The sequence below is a fragment of the Eptatretus burgeri genome, chromosome 9, assembly GCF_056783735.1.
Source record: "Eptatretus burgeri isolate ZD-2024b chromosome 9, Ebu_testis_v1, whole genome shotgun sequence".
Classification (NCBI taxonomy): domain Eukaryota; kingdom Metazoa; phylum Chordata; class Myxini; order Myxiniformes; family Myxinidae; genus Eptatretus; species Eptatretus burgeri.
The window spans coordinates 11,644,764-11,659,238 of NC_140969.1; the positions used below are offsets into that span (position 1 = coordinate 11,644,764).

Genomic DNA, 14,475 nt, shown 5'->3' on the forward strand with positions numbered 1-14,475 from the left:
CTACTCTCAGCCTGTTGTTGGCTCAGTGGTTAAGGTGGCTGGCATAGGATCTTTGGGTCCTGCGTTTGAGCCCTGTTGGCTGCTGAATTAACACCAGGTGGTTTCCAGGTTTTCCATTTACATTTCCATTTCCATTAACACCAGGTTTTCGGCGATTTCCATTAGCCAGCCTGTCCATTGACCCAGCCTGTCATCCTTCTGAGAGTGGTGAAATGAGTACCAGTATACTGGTATAGGAGCACAACATTAGCAGCACAACCATGACCCAACAAAGTGCCAAATGCAAGAGGAAGAAGAAGAAACTCTCCTTTTTCATCTTTCCACTTCCCACCATCCTTAATGTCCCACCCCCAAAACTCCCATAATAGGTTCCCTTTGAAATTTCTCAATTCAGTGATCTTATGTTCCGAAATTTCCAATGGGATATGTGCAAAGGAAAAAAATGAACATGCTGTGTTTTTGGACAAAATAAGTTGTAAACCACAATGAAGGAATACTCTTGAGGTTTGTGCAAAATTAATGGCAATTCTTAGGGGATCAATCAGGACGTTTATTCCATTCATAAAATGACGCAAGGTATGAAGCATTTCCTTCAAGGGTAGGCCAGGCCGAATTTGTGCGATGTACAGCGGTCAGTATTTCAGTGGCAAAGTGAGATACCGAGATAGTGCCAGTACAGTGTCCTATATCTGAGCCAAAGGAACATACACAGATTAGAATGCACCTGATATAACTCTATGTTTGAGAGTTACAGTGATTTGGAAATTCCAGGAGCCCAATGGTCAGGAATGAGTAGCGCGTAATCCATGTGGGGTTTCTTGCGGTAAAAGTCGGACTTCATCATTGGGATGCAACAGATAGTCTCCTCCGGCACCCAACGTTATTCAATTTATCCTCATGATGACTCATGTGATGCTACTGTGCCATTGGTCCATGATGGTCATGTTCAAATGAAAGAGAATCACCAGAACTTCTGGGATGGCAGGATAGGCAAGAGGTACCCACTCTCACCTCTAAGCTGTCTAATCTGGGTTTGAATCTTGACCCAGCTATAAACTGTCATCCTGGTGTTTCACAGGCATGGTTATTCATCAATGTGTTTGTTGTCCTTCGGACGGACGTTAATCCGAATGTCCCATCTGCCTGCGTTATCTGGTGGATGTTAAAGATCCAAAGGTGTCCTTCGTGAACTGTAGGTGAGCTATCGCTGACACTCTGGCCCAATTCCAAATTCCTACCCGAACTGCTGGGAAGGTAATGGCAAACCACCAAGTATAACCCTCGTCAATAAACTGCTTCGACAGCACTGACGCTCTGTAACAGAGTATGGTACATCAGAAATTCCATGATTAGTGTGCATTTCATTTATTGCAACACCGTCTCAAAGAACAAAGGCGAACAGCCGTCAATCCTTCACATTAAAAACATTGCCTTTCATCTGATGTGAAGAAGCACAAAATAAAGTTCATCTCTGTTCAAGACTTTTTTGCAAAAAAAGAAGGAATTAAACAAAGTGAAATGCAAATGCAAGGACGTGAAGAAAGACTGACTGGAGTTGTCACATCTATATTCGAGCATCAATCGATTTTTCCCAGGGAATGAGGTACAGTATAAGCAAACAATGGGATTTCCACACACCCCTTAAACATCGTTTTCCTATCGTCCTTTCTCTCTCACGTTCCTACTTTGCTTACATCCATCCTTGCTGTTCACTTTAACTGCGAATTGGGCATTTCAAAAAGGCTGATCAAGGCAATATAGGCACCAGATTTCAAGATCAGAGGATTCCAGAACTAAAAATAAAAAAATGAATGCAATCTCAGGATGAGGGGTGGAGGATTTAGTGGGGTAGGAGTTATAAAAAAGGGGGCATTTTGAGAAAAACAGAAAAGAATAGTGAAGCACATCATTATAGACATGCTACAAGCCATACACATCATGGACAGCCCAAGCGAGGTCATTGAACCTTTGAGTAGCTTTATCACAGCATGCCAAACAGACAGACCAACTCTTGAATGGTTGGGACAGGTACAATCAATTGTTCAAACCCATTGCTTCGTGAAGTTCATCACATGTTGCATGTGTTCATCTCGTAAACTTCTCAAAAAAAGAAGGCAGGCCACCGTAAAGCTGTGACTCATCTTCGGCTGTCATGGGAACGCTGCAGCAGCCACTGCAGAGTAATATCTGTCAAAACATTAAATAAATAACAACACCGTCTGTACATATCATTGTTGGATTCCATTACTGTGGCAATCAAATGAAGCAACTCTGAATGTATTATAGAATCAACAAGTGTCTCTTTAAAGAAAAAAAACAAGCTCGAATGAGCCAAGATCCTCGTCCTCTTAATGATGACGTCATAAAAAACGAATATGACGTCATTGTGATGGATCAGGTTTGCGATAAATTATAATCTGTGCTAATGCCCGGCTTGATTCCCGCAAACAAAATTCAAACAGCTTGCCTAGTTTCGAAGATAATGGTATAGGCGATTTCCATTAGCGGCGATATTATGACGTCAACTTTTTTTCTAGGAAGAATTTACAAAATCGGAAATGGTTACTGCATATACATGGCAAGTATCACGAAGATCCGATGAAAACTCTGGGTTGTGAAACAAAAAAAAAGTCAAAAAATAGGAATGACGTCATAAAAATTGATATGACATCATAGTGATGTATCATATGTGCAGTAATTCATCTCTGCTAATGCCCTGTTCGATTCCCGCAAACAGAATTCAAAAAGCTTGCCTAGTTTCGGAGATAATTTTTTCGGCGATTCCCATTAGTGGAGATATTTTGACGTCATAACTTTTTTTCTAGGAGGAATTTTCAAAATTGGAGATGGTTACTGTCTACGCAGGGTATTTTTACATATATATGCCAAGTTTCAGGAAGTTTCGATGAAAACTGTAGGCTGTGAAACAAACTAGTTTCGGAGATAATGGTATAGGCGATTTCCATTAGCGGCGATATTATGACGTTAACTTTTTTTCTAGGAAGAATTTCCAAAATCGGAGATGGTTACTGCCTGCGCGTGGGCTTTCTGCATATACATGGCAAGTTTCATGAAGATCCGATGAAAACTCTGGGTTCTGAAACAAAAAATAGGAATGTCATAAAAATTGATACGACGTCATAGTGATGCATCATATGTGCGGTAATTCATATCTGCTAATGCTCTGTTCGATTCGCGCAAACAGAATTCAAAAAGCTTGCCTAGTTTGAGATAATTTTTTAGGCGATTTCCATTAGCGGAGATATTTTTACATCATAACCTTTTTCTAGGAGGAATTTTCAAAATCGGAGATTGTTACTGTCTGCGTAGGGTATTTTTTTACATATATCTGCCAAGTTTCAGGAAGTTTTGATGAAAACTGTAGGCTGTGAAACAAATGAAACAAAAAAGGTCAAAAAATAGGAATGATGTCATAAAAATTGTTATGACGTCATAGTGATGTATCATATGTGTGGTAATTCATCTCTGCTAATGTCCTATTCGATTCACGCAAACAGAATTCAAAAAGCTTGCCTAGTTTCGGAGATAATTTTTTCGGCGATTTCCATTAGCGGAGATATTTTGACGTCATAACTTTTCTTCTAGGAGGAATTTTCAAAATCGGAGATGGTTACTGTCTGCACAGGGTATTTTTACATATATATGCCAAGTTTCAGGAAGTTTCGATGAAAACTGTAGGCTGTGAAACAAAAAAGTCCACAAGAACAACAACGTGAGTAAGACTTAGAGATCCTCCACGAGGATCTAAAAAAGTAAGAAAGGGGTTACGGAGAAAAAAAAGAGGAAAACTTCTTCTTCTGCCTTTTCTCATTTGTCCTTTAATGCCTTTCCAATTTTGAAATCTCTGCCTCAGCTTCGATCACACAATTCCTTGTTGTGTCCTCTTTTTCTTTCGCTTCCCTCAACACTCCTGACCTGCTTCCTGCTCCTGACTCAATTGTAGAAGCATATCACACCTTTTGATTCGAACATTCAGTCCTCACCTCACCAACTTCACACACTCAACCGACCTTTGTTCACACTCAAATGAGATTGCTCGAATTTGTATTGCTGAAGTGGGTGTACAGAAATGTGATCAGACCAGTGGTGAGAGCCAGCTTTACCATTTTGTCAATAAGTCCACACTGTGTAGAATGACACACAACTCTTCAGAAAGATCTGGACAAGATAAGCCATTTGTCAGTTACTTGTAATATAACGTCAACACTGGCAAGTCACAGACTCTCACATCATCTCTCCACAAGGATGAGCAATCAAACTATCCAATCCCCTTATCTGGAAGAGGTAGTCAGTGGAACTCCTTGGTCTCACTATCTGCCTAGAGCGAAGGCATTCTGAGCCACTCCTGATTCAAGGGAAAATACAACGCTTTGATAAAGAGCTCCATGGAGTATTGCTTTCCACTCTGGACTAGTGCTCCTGCTTCCAACTTTGTTCGTCTTGAGGCAGCCAAAAGCAAGGCCTATTGATGGGTAATGTGTTATCTATTCTAAGTTGAACCCCAATGGGAATTCAAGAGAGCAGGTGGATTCCAAATGATCGTCACTCTCACATCAGCAGCAGGTTGGTATGCTGGCTCCATTTTATACATGCTTACATTACGCCTTGCTCCTGCTCTTTCCTACCTTTGCCCTCCTCCAAGCCATCCCAGGTCACACGTGTTCCTCTAGAAAAGCTCACTTGCTCACCCTTCCAAGTCCCAGTTGGTTGCATACCTACATTTATTAATCCGTTATTCTCCAAATTGTAGAATCATATCTCTTTGTCCATTGCATCATCCTCACTTCATGATTACTAAATTGCTAAGTAATTGGTTCATGTCTGCCTGTCTGTCCATAAACGTCAGTTCATGATCGATGAACAACTTATTTAAATTGAATATTGTATTTTGAACACGAATTGGATGACAAGTTTGCCGTTTTACCATACCTTGGCTCTGAATTTATCTCAATCGTACATGCGCAGAAAGGAGTGAGATAACATTTTTACTTTGTCTGCCTGCCCAACAGTCAAACAAAATTGAAAATCATTCCAAACAGGAAACTTACTGTTTTTAAGGACGTTATAAAGGACACAAACAACAGGCACAAATAACTAATACAGGGTGCCCCAAAAGTCACCTAGGGATTTAGAAATTAAATAACATTTGTTTTTTAATCGTTTGTTTTTCTTTTCTTTTCAGAATTTAGATTAACATTTGGAAATTACCCATGGAAAAATTCACAACTAAACAAAGAACTAAAATCGTGGAATTTTATTTTAAATTTGATCGATCAATTATTCTCACCCAAAGAGCATGGACACTGAATAATTTCGCAAAATTCAGAAATTTCTTGGCCATCACGTTCTCCTGATTTGATGCCTCCAGATTATTTTATTTGGGGTTACCTAAAGGAGAGTGTATACATCAATAAGCCCCATACAATTCAGCAGCTCAAGGGCAACATCTGTGCAGAAATTCTAGGGCTGCAGCCAGAGTTATTGTCCGCTGTTATGGAAAATGCTGTCGAAAGAGCCCATCTCTGCAAAGCCGAAAATGGAGGACATCTTAGCTGCATCATTTTTCATAAATAAAGCAAATTTATCTCCATTTTGTAAATTTTCTTTTGGTATAAAAATAATCATAAATTATTAAAAAACAGAAATGTAATTTAATTTCTAAATCCCTAGGTGACTTTTGGGACACCTTGTATAATGTGTTAAGTAAGGTGGTATAATAGACAACAGTAACAAATAACTAATATAACGTGTTAAGTGAGGTGGTATAATAGACATCAACAGCGATAAATTCCAGAATGAATTTATTTATACGACTTTTACAATCTTTACTTTATTTAAATTGAATTATATACTTGAACACTGTAGAACACAAATCGCTTTCTTTACACTTCCGAAAACCTCCAGTTTTGCAGGACATGTTAAATAAGGTGGTGTATAAGACTGCATCAATGGCGCTAAACTTCCAGTTTTTGAAGCAAATTTTTAAAAATTCTTTTATTTAAATTGAAGTATGTACCTGAACACTGTGCAGGGTAACGTGTTCCATGAACTCTCTAGTTTTTTTCAAATGAAATGATCATCATTACCTCATGTGTTCACAACATCCACGATCTCTCACATACAATGACTATTTTATATTTTGCCCCTCTCTGGGCCATTGTTACTCGTTTTTGTGCATGTCCGTCATTTGTTTGTCTGTCTAGTCAACAATTTTCTTTTAACTCTAACAGAACTGGAAGATTTTGAGCTCTCCCTGACTGTGGGTGGGGAACTACTTAGCCCCATTCATGATCACAGCAAACTAAGGCTCCATTCATGGCTACTTTGCCCCCCCCCCTCCCCCAGATCTCAGCCATAGATTGATGAACTTGAAAATTTGCATTGTTATTATTACACTGTGAACTTGATTATTATGGAATGAACACGATTGTGTAATTAATTTGTTCACAATATCTTTATATTACTAACACTCTCATCTTGTGTGTGTGTGTGTATATATATATATATATATATATATATATATATATATATATATATATATATATATATATATATATATATATATATATATATATATATATTGTTCCCAAAATACAGCCAAAACGGTACATGATAGCGCAAGAATTTTAGGGCCACCTTACTCACCATTTGCCTGCGGTGTGCAGTTTCAAGTTTTGTTCAAATCGGGCAACGAAAAAAATTATTTAAAAAAATCAATTCCCAATTCAGTTAAGCACTCTTCGGGAGTATTTGATTAATGCAAACAACCTCAGCGGTATAGTTCATTGGAGCTATCTTTTTTTTTCTTGAAATGATTTTTTTCAACAACCGCTGTCACAACGGGAACCCAACGGGTTCACGGGTCGTCTAGTATATTTGAATTTTTTTTATTACTCCTGAATTAATGATGCAATATGCTAATTTTATGCATTATTCAGAGAAATCTACATACAGTATTTCTTTGACCACAGGAAACTCCCATTACACTTTGTTTTATACTTTCAATTGAACCTCTGATAAGGGATTAGTAGGATAAGTAAACAAAAGGCCCAACTCATGATGTGTATAAACAAATCAGACTGCTGGAATCCTGAAAGCCGAGATTTTACTACAAGTCAATGTGAACTCAACATAACCTAATGTAAAGTAATTTGCAGGAATATGCCCAATATAATTTCATTCCTTAACTCAGGGGATGGTTATTTCACAATTTATCATGATAATCATGTGTCATTGTGACATTTTTCTGATTTCTATCTTTTTAGAGTTTTTTTCATTTACTCAATCACTGAAGGTGGGCGGAGGTGATGTTTTCACCCTTGTTTGTTTGTTTGTGTGTGAACAGGATATCTCAAAAAGTTGTTGATGGATTTGGACGAAATTTGGTGGACAGGTTGGGTGTGTGACAAGAACAAAACGATTCGATTTTGGTGAAGATCTGGAAACAGATCCTCGAATTTTTTAAGTGCTTCTTCACCATTGAGAGATAAGGCCACAAACGATATTGTGACGTCCACGGGACTTGAACAGTCCCGCCAACGTAGAATGAGCCGAAACGATGGAGGCGATTTATTTTTATATAACCCAAAGACGGCGGTTTCAATCGCCCTACCGCAAACGGGACGAGGAAGGTGGCACGAGTCACTTTTCACTGAGTTGATGATGTTTATTCCTTTTTTAATTTTTACCAGAAATAACAAGACTCGGCAAGAAGAGGGATCCGGGGCGATTCGACGGGATGGTGTGGGATCGGGCGTGGGGAAAAACACAGACAATTCCAATGAATATACAGTTCTCAATCCCTCTAAGGAGCCAAGCACGCACACGCGCGCACACACACACACACACACACACACACACACACACACACACACACACACACACACACACACACACACACACACACACACACACACACACACACACACACACACACACACGCACACACAACGTAGCTATCTCTGGTGGTCAGGCTGGACCGCGGTGTGGACGCAACTGTCCCCGGATCGGCGCCGGACGAGCCGGCCTTGCTCTCGCCAGGGGGGGGGGGGCAGGAGAAACCGCGGTTTTGTCGACCACCTGGTCCTGGCCCAAGTCCGCCCACAGCCGCCAGGGAACCAGCTCCCGCGCCAAGCCGCGAGCAGGAGAGGGAGGCAGGTCCACCCGCCGCCCGACCCCGTATCCGAGTCAGCAGAACCCTAGAGCCAACCAAAGCGAGGCACGAGGCTCGGCGAGGCTCGGCAAGGCTCCCAGGCACGATCAAGAGCACGATCGAGAGCACAGCAACCAGGACGCTCTCTGCCAGCACAGGTTCCACACCAAAAAAACACGAGTGTTCTGGTTGTAATCTTCTTCTTCTTCTTCTTCTTCTTCTTCTTCGACCCCAAACAGAACCTTTTTATCCTTCTGCCCTCGTCACCTCCAATCGAGCCGTTTATTGGCCGACTGCCGTCGCCTTCCGCCAATCGTGATCACGGGGCGGAGCCATCCGCTGTACTGTCCTGTGACGTCACGGCCAGTCTTCAGAGAATACCAAAAGGGGTTTACGCAGACACACTTACCCTATCCCGTGTCCCTATCTAATTACGTGACATTTATCATTTCCCCCTTGAAGAAATGAACATTTACGAGACAACTTATCACCACTGAATTACTACTTATTACATCGAGATCCTGGTAAACTCGAACAGCATGGCATACCTAATTAAACATCCTAATTACCCTTTGAATGCATACCCCCCCCCTCAAACGTAACAATATGTAGCATGATATCTGAAAAAGTTGTGGACGGATTCAGAGGAAACTTGGTGGACAGGTTGAGTGGATGACAAGGGCAAATCGATTAAATTTTGGTGAAGATCTGGATCTGGATACGATAAAAAAAAAATTTTCATTTACCAAGTGATTCTTCACCATTGAAAGATTGAACCAAAAACGATATACAGCATTCTATTGCTTCTAGTTCAATGCAGTTTGGCTCAGGCAATAAGTTAAAATACTCAGAAGAAATTGTTGGACAATTCCTTTACACCAGCAATGCCAGAGCACATGTAACACTCAACTACACGTTTGTGTCCTACATACATATATGCAATAATTGCAGTTTTAGTAGGACTTCTTCTTCTTCTTCCTCTTTCGGCTTGCTCCCGTTAGGGGTCGCCACAGCGGATCAACCATCTTCATTTCGCTCTATCCTCCACATCTTCCATTGACACTCCAACCACCTGCATGTCCGCCCTCACCGCATCCATGAACCTCTTCTTTGGCCTTCCTCTTCTCCTCCTGCCTGGCGGCTCCATTGTCAACATCCTTCTCCCGATATACTCTGTTTCCCTCCTGTGCACATGTCCAAACCATCTCAATCTCGCTTCTCTCACTGAGTCTCCAAACCGTCCGACCTGCGCTGTCCCTCTAATATACTCATTTCTTATCCTATCCATCCTCGTCACTCCCAACGAGAATCGCAGCATCTTCAACTCTGCCACCTCCAGCTCCGCTTCCTGTCTTTTTGTTAGCGCCACCGCCTCCAAACCATACAACATAGCTGGTCTCACTACCGTCTTATATACTTTCCCCTTCACTCTTGCAGCTACCCTTCTGTCACAAATCACTCCTGCAACTCTTCTCCACCCACTCCATCCTGCCTGCACTCTCTTTTTCACTTCTCTCCCACACTCTCTGTTACTTTGGACAGTTGATCCCAAGTATTTAAACCAATCCACCTTCCCCACCTCAACTCCTTGCAACCGCACCATACCACGACCCTCCCTCTCATTTACGCACATGTACTCCGTCTTACTCCGACTGACTATCATTCCCCTTCTCTCCAGTGCGTACCTCCACCTCTCGAGGCTCGCCTCAGCCTGCTACCGACTCTCCCTACAGATCATGATGTCATCCGCGAACATCATAGTCCATGGGGACTCCAGTCTGATCTCGTCCGTCAACCTGTACATCACCATTGCAAACAGGAAAGGGCTCAGAGTCGATCCTTGGTGCAATCCCACTTTTACCTTAAACCGGTCCGTCATTCCTACCGCACACCTCACCGCTATCACACTGTCCTCATACATATCCTGCACGATCCTCACATACTTCTCCACCACTCCCGACTTCCTCATACAATACCACAACTCCTCTCTTGGCACCCTATCATAAGCTTTCTCTAAATCCACAAACACACAATGTAACTCCTTCTGGCCTTCCGTATACTTCTCCATCAACATTCTCAAAGCAAACATCGCATCAGTGGTGCTCTTTCCTGGCATAAACCCATATTGCTGCTCACAGATCGTCACCTCTCCTCTCAACCTAGCTTCCACTACTCTTTCCCACAACTTCATGGTGTGGCTTAACAACTTTATCCCTCTGTAATTTCCACAGCTCTGCACATCACCCTTATTCTTGAAAATCGGAACCAGTACACTTAATCTCCACTCCTCTGGCATCCTCTCACTTTCTAAGACTTTATTAAACAATCTGGTTAACAACCCCACTGCCATCTCTCCTAAGCACTTCCATGCCTCCACTGGTATACCATCTGGGCCAACCGCCTTTCCACTTTTCATCTTCTTCATAGCAGTCCTCACTTCATCCTTACTGATCCACCCCACTTCCAGATTCACTATCTCCACCTCTTCCAACCTTCTCTCTCTCATTTTCTTAATTCATCAGCTCCTCAAAGTACTCCATCCACCTTCTCAACACACTCTCCTCGCTCGTCAGCACATTCCCATTTGCGTCCTTTATCACCCTAACCTGCAGCATATCGTTCCCAGCTCGGTCCCTCTGTCTTGCCAATCGGTATAAATCCTTTTCCCCTTCTTTTGTATCCAACTTCTCATACAGCTCGTCATATGCCTTTTCCTTGGCCTTTGCCACCTCTCTTTTTGCCTTTTGCCGCCACTCCTTGTACTCCTGCCTACTTTCTTCATCTCTCTGACTATCCCACTTCTTTTTCGCCAACCCCTTCTTCCTTATACTTTCCTGTACTTCCTCATTCCACCACCAAGTCTCCTTATCTTCCTTCCTCTGTCCAGATGTCACACCAAGTACCTTCCTAGCTATCTCCCTCACAGCTTCTGCTGTCGTTGCCCAATCATCCCACCTATCTTTACCACCATCCAACGCCAGTGTGGGGGAAAAATTTATATTAATGTATTTTAAATTGTAACAAATGGAGTTTCAGAAATGTAACTTTTATGCTGCAAATTGAATTGGCTGTCATTTCTGGCCAAAAGACTTTTGCCCTAAATGATAAGAAATGTGTTGTTCTGGAGCAGAGTGACCGAGCTGATAAATGAACCTTTGCTTAGAAAATGTACAAAGTGGCTTTTTGTCTAAAGGACACGTCTACAGTCTGGGTGAATATCCCCCAACCTCTCTCTCATGGAAGTATAAATATTTTGAAAGGCACATTGTTCTCAGTACGAGCACGTGAGGAAGTATAGTTTCTCAGTGGCTCGTACTCCTTGGAACTGACCAAGTACCAAGTTAGAATAAAACTCTCTGATGTAATGTAGAAGTGAATTGAATCGGGTTGGTCTAACTGTTAACTAAACTAAGAATAAATGAAATAGAACCAAATAATATTGCAATCAAATGGGGATTCTTAAGTTCATTGTACAAAGGTGAGAAGTGTATGGTGTATAATTAGGAAATAAATTGTTTCACAAGGAAGGACTTGTGTGGACATCAGTTTTATCAGTGTCGATAGGGTTTTTTTGTAGGGTTTTATAATCAAATCGGACAAACGTTAAACTCTGTCTGAAGTCAAATAGGATTCCACAATCGACCAGTTAGAATCCTTCAGGAGGACAACGATCACAACAAGGTGGGTTTAAAAAATCCACATCACCTGTCTCACCTCCTCCCTAAATTTCACGCCACAGTCTTCCTCCTTTAGCTTCCACCATCTGGTCCTTGGTTCAGCCCTCACTCTCTTCCTCAACCTCACCTCTAAAGTGATCCTACAGACAACCAATCGATGCTGTCGATCTACACTCTCCCCTGCCACCACCTTACAGTCACTAATCTCTTTCAGGTTGCATCTCCTGCTTAAGATGTAATCCACCTGTGTGCACTTTCCTCCACTCTTGTATGTCACCCTGTGTTCCTCCTTCTTCTTGAAATACGTATTTACCACTGCCATTTCCATTCTTTTTGCAAACTCTACCACCATTTGCCCTTCCACATTTCTCTTGTTGAGACCGTACCTACCCATCACCTCCTCATCCTCTTTATTCCCTTCCCCAACATGCCCATTGAAATCTGCTCCAATCACCACTCTTTCATCCTTGGATACACTCTCCACCACTTCATCTAACTCACTCCAGAAATCTTCTTTATACTCCATCTCACACCCCATATGTGGGGCATATGCACTGATGACATTCATCATCACCCCTTCAATTTCCAAATTGGACATGTGACTATTAATTGTGACTAAGTAGGACATGTTACTATGACACCTGAACAGTAAGTCTGATTTGGACACATTTGGTATCAAAATGTGCACAAGACTCAGGAAAAAGTAATGAAAAGATAATTCAAAATCCCCAGCAGTTACATATTAAAAGAAAAAAAATATCCCAAAAAATGTTGAGTCTCTTCCCCCCCCCCCCCACCATTGCAGTTTAGGGTTCAACTACTTGACTAGAAACCTTAGAACCCATTTCATTACAAAGGTCTTTGTCCGAAGAGTTCTGGTTGTATATTATTTCTCCATTACATAATTGTAAACCTCACATGTTGTGTTTTTTAAAAGATAATTTAGCTTTTAGCCGCTATCTTTAGTGAAGGATCGCAATCTCGTGAGATTGTGAATTAAAAGTGTTTTTTACTTATTTACTTTTAACATTGTTCTTAACCAACGGGAACAGGAACAACGTATGAACAACGCAGGTATGTTTTAATCATTCAGGTATTCACCTTCATTGAGGGTTGAGAGGGGAGGTTGAGAACTTGAAGTCACATTTTACATTACGCTGAATTTCCGTGGGTCCCTGCTCATCATAATTATAATTGTGTTTAGCTAGTGCCTTTTACCTATGGATACGCATTTAGCCCTTCATCACACGGTCCATGCTGAGGCCTTACACATTATAAAATCATTATAATCACTAAAAAAATAATTACAGTTATCTATTCTTAGTTGCATTTCTTATGGCATAGAATCAGACTCAAACCTTGTCCTTATCGTTCACAAGCAAAGAATGAACTCATTATGATTACAAAATAATACTGAGAAGTCTCAAAACACCGTGAAAACTACACAAATCAAAGCGTAAGCAAGTGTCAAAAATGTCTTTATAAATCTTGCCCAAACAAGTCTGCCTTTGATTTGCTATGCATCAGCAGCTGTAGAACTTGCCTTGGGTGATGGCCAACCAAAACACAACGCATGATATACATCCAATGGACGAAATCAACAGAACGTTGATCGAGGCATGCTAACCGCCATGAGAAGCAGGAAGCTGTTTTGGGCGTTAACCCTTCATTGGAACAAAAGTGAGCAAAATAGTTCTTCCTTCCATATGCTGTGCACACATTTCTTGGTTCTTCACTTGATTGTCAAAAGTTCAACAAAACACGGCAAAGGTGCACTGGAGCTGAAGCCAGAGGTGGACAGCAATCTTACCAATGTTGTCTTTCTCTTTGCAAGAGATCGAATAGCAACATATATCTCGGTCTTGAATGGCAGACAGGTTCCTGAAAATAAAATCATTAAAAATAGCAAATCAACAAAAATCCATAATCCATTAATATTCTCTCATTTCACAACACACTGTTGACTATAGCAGAGTTGCCAACTCTACCGCTTTTTGTAGAGCAATTTAATTGCCAACAAGAGCGCAAAAAAATACCACTTTCACAAAATAATGTCTCAACAAAGTTTTTGATGGACTTTCATGTGGTGACAAGGTTTCTGTGGTGCAGCTGTGGGTTCCCTCGATGCTGCGTTTAAAATCATATTCATAATCTCATTGTATTTGATTGGCAATAGCTACTACTCCAAGTACAGGTAAATGCTGTCCCATTTGCAAGCATTATTGACCCGCAAAACATAGGATGTTTATCATTAGTTGACTGACACTATATAAACTCAGAGCAAAACACCAATGAGAAACAAGCCTGTGCTGCGTTAGTGTATGCACGAGTCACATGCACACAGTGACGCTATTGGCCAAGGCAAAGACAGTGACCTCCCAAGATCTTAGTACTATGTCCCAAGCATCCCGGTGACAAGAGGTAATAACAGTAGATCTATCTAAAGTCGATTAGAGAGTGGGGCATGGCCAAAACTATTGCAAAGTAGGAATTTATCTTTAGATTTGAGTTTAAATTTTACTCATTACAGCATATGTTGGAAAATGTAAAGTCCAAAACATATTCAGGAGTCACATGCAAAAAAAATGGTTTCGGGGAGTCAAAGATTCCACATTTTATGTCCGT

At 41.2% G+C, this 14,475-nt stretch overlaps 1 protein-coding gene across 6 annotated transcripts in view; it reads right to left on the reverse strand.

Annotated features, from left to right (window-relative positions):
* Nucleotides 1-451: 451 nt before the first annotated feature.
* Nucleotides 452-14,475, reverse strand: part of LOC147019533 (ADP-ribosylation factor-like protein 8B) — a 121,931-nt gene continuing 107,907 nt past the window's right edge. Inside the window, exons 5-6 of one of the 6 annotated variants that reach the window (XM_085894087.1) lie at nt 13,661-13,731; nt 452-2,187 (exon numbers count right to left, since the gene is read on the reverse strand). In XM_085894087.1, the coding sequence (XP_085750213.1) occupies nt 2,187; nt 13,661-13,731 (72 nt within the window). In that variant the 3' untranslated portion in view covers nt 452-2,186. Of the gene's footprint in view, nt 2,188-13,660; nt 13,732-14,475 lie in introns of those variants that run through there. The other 5 variants (XM_085894085.1, XM_085894086.1, XM_085894092.1 and 2 more) reach the window with 5 other exon arrangements.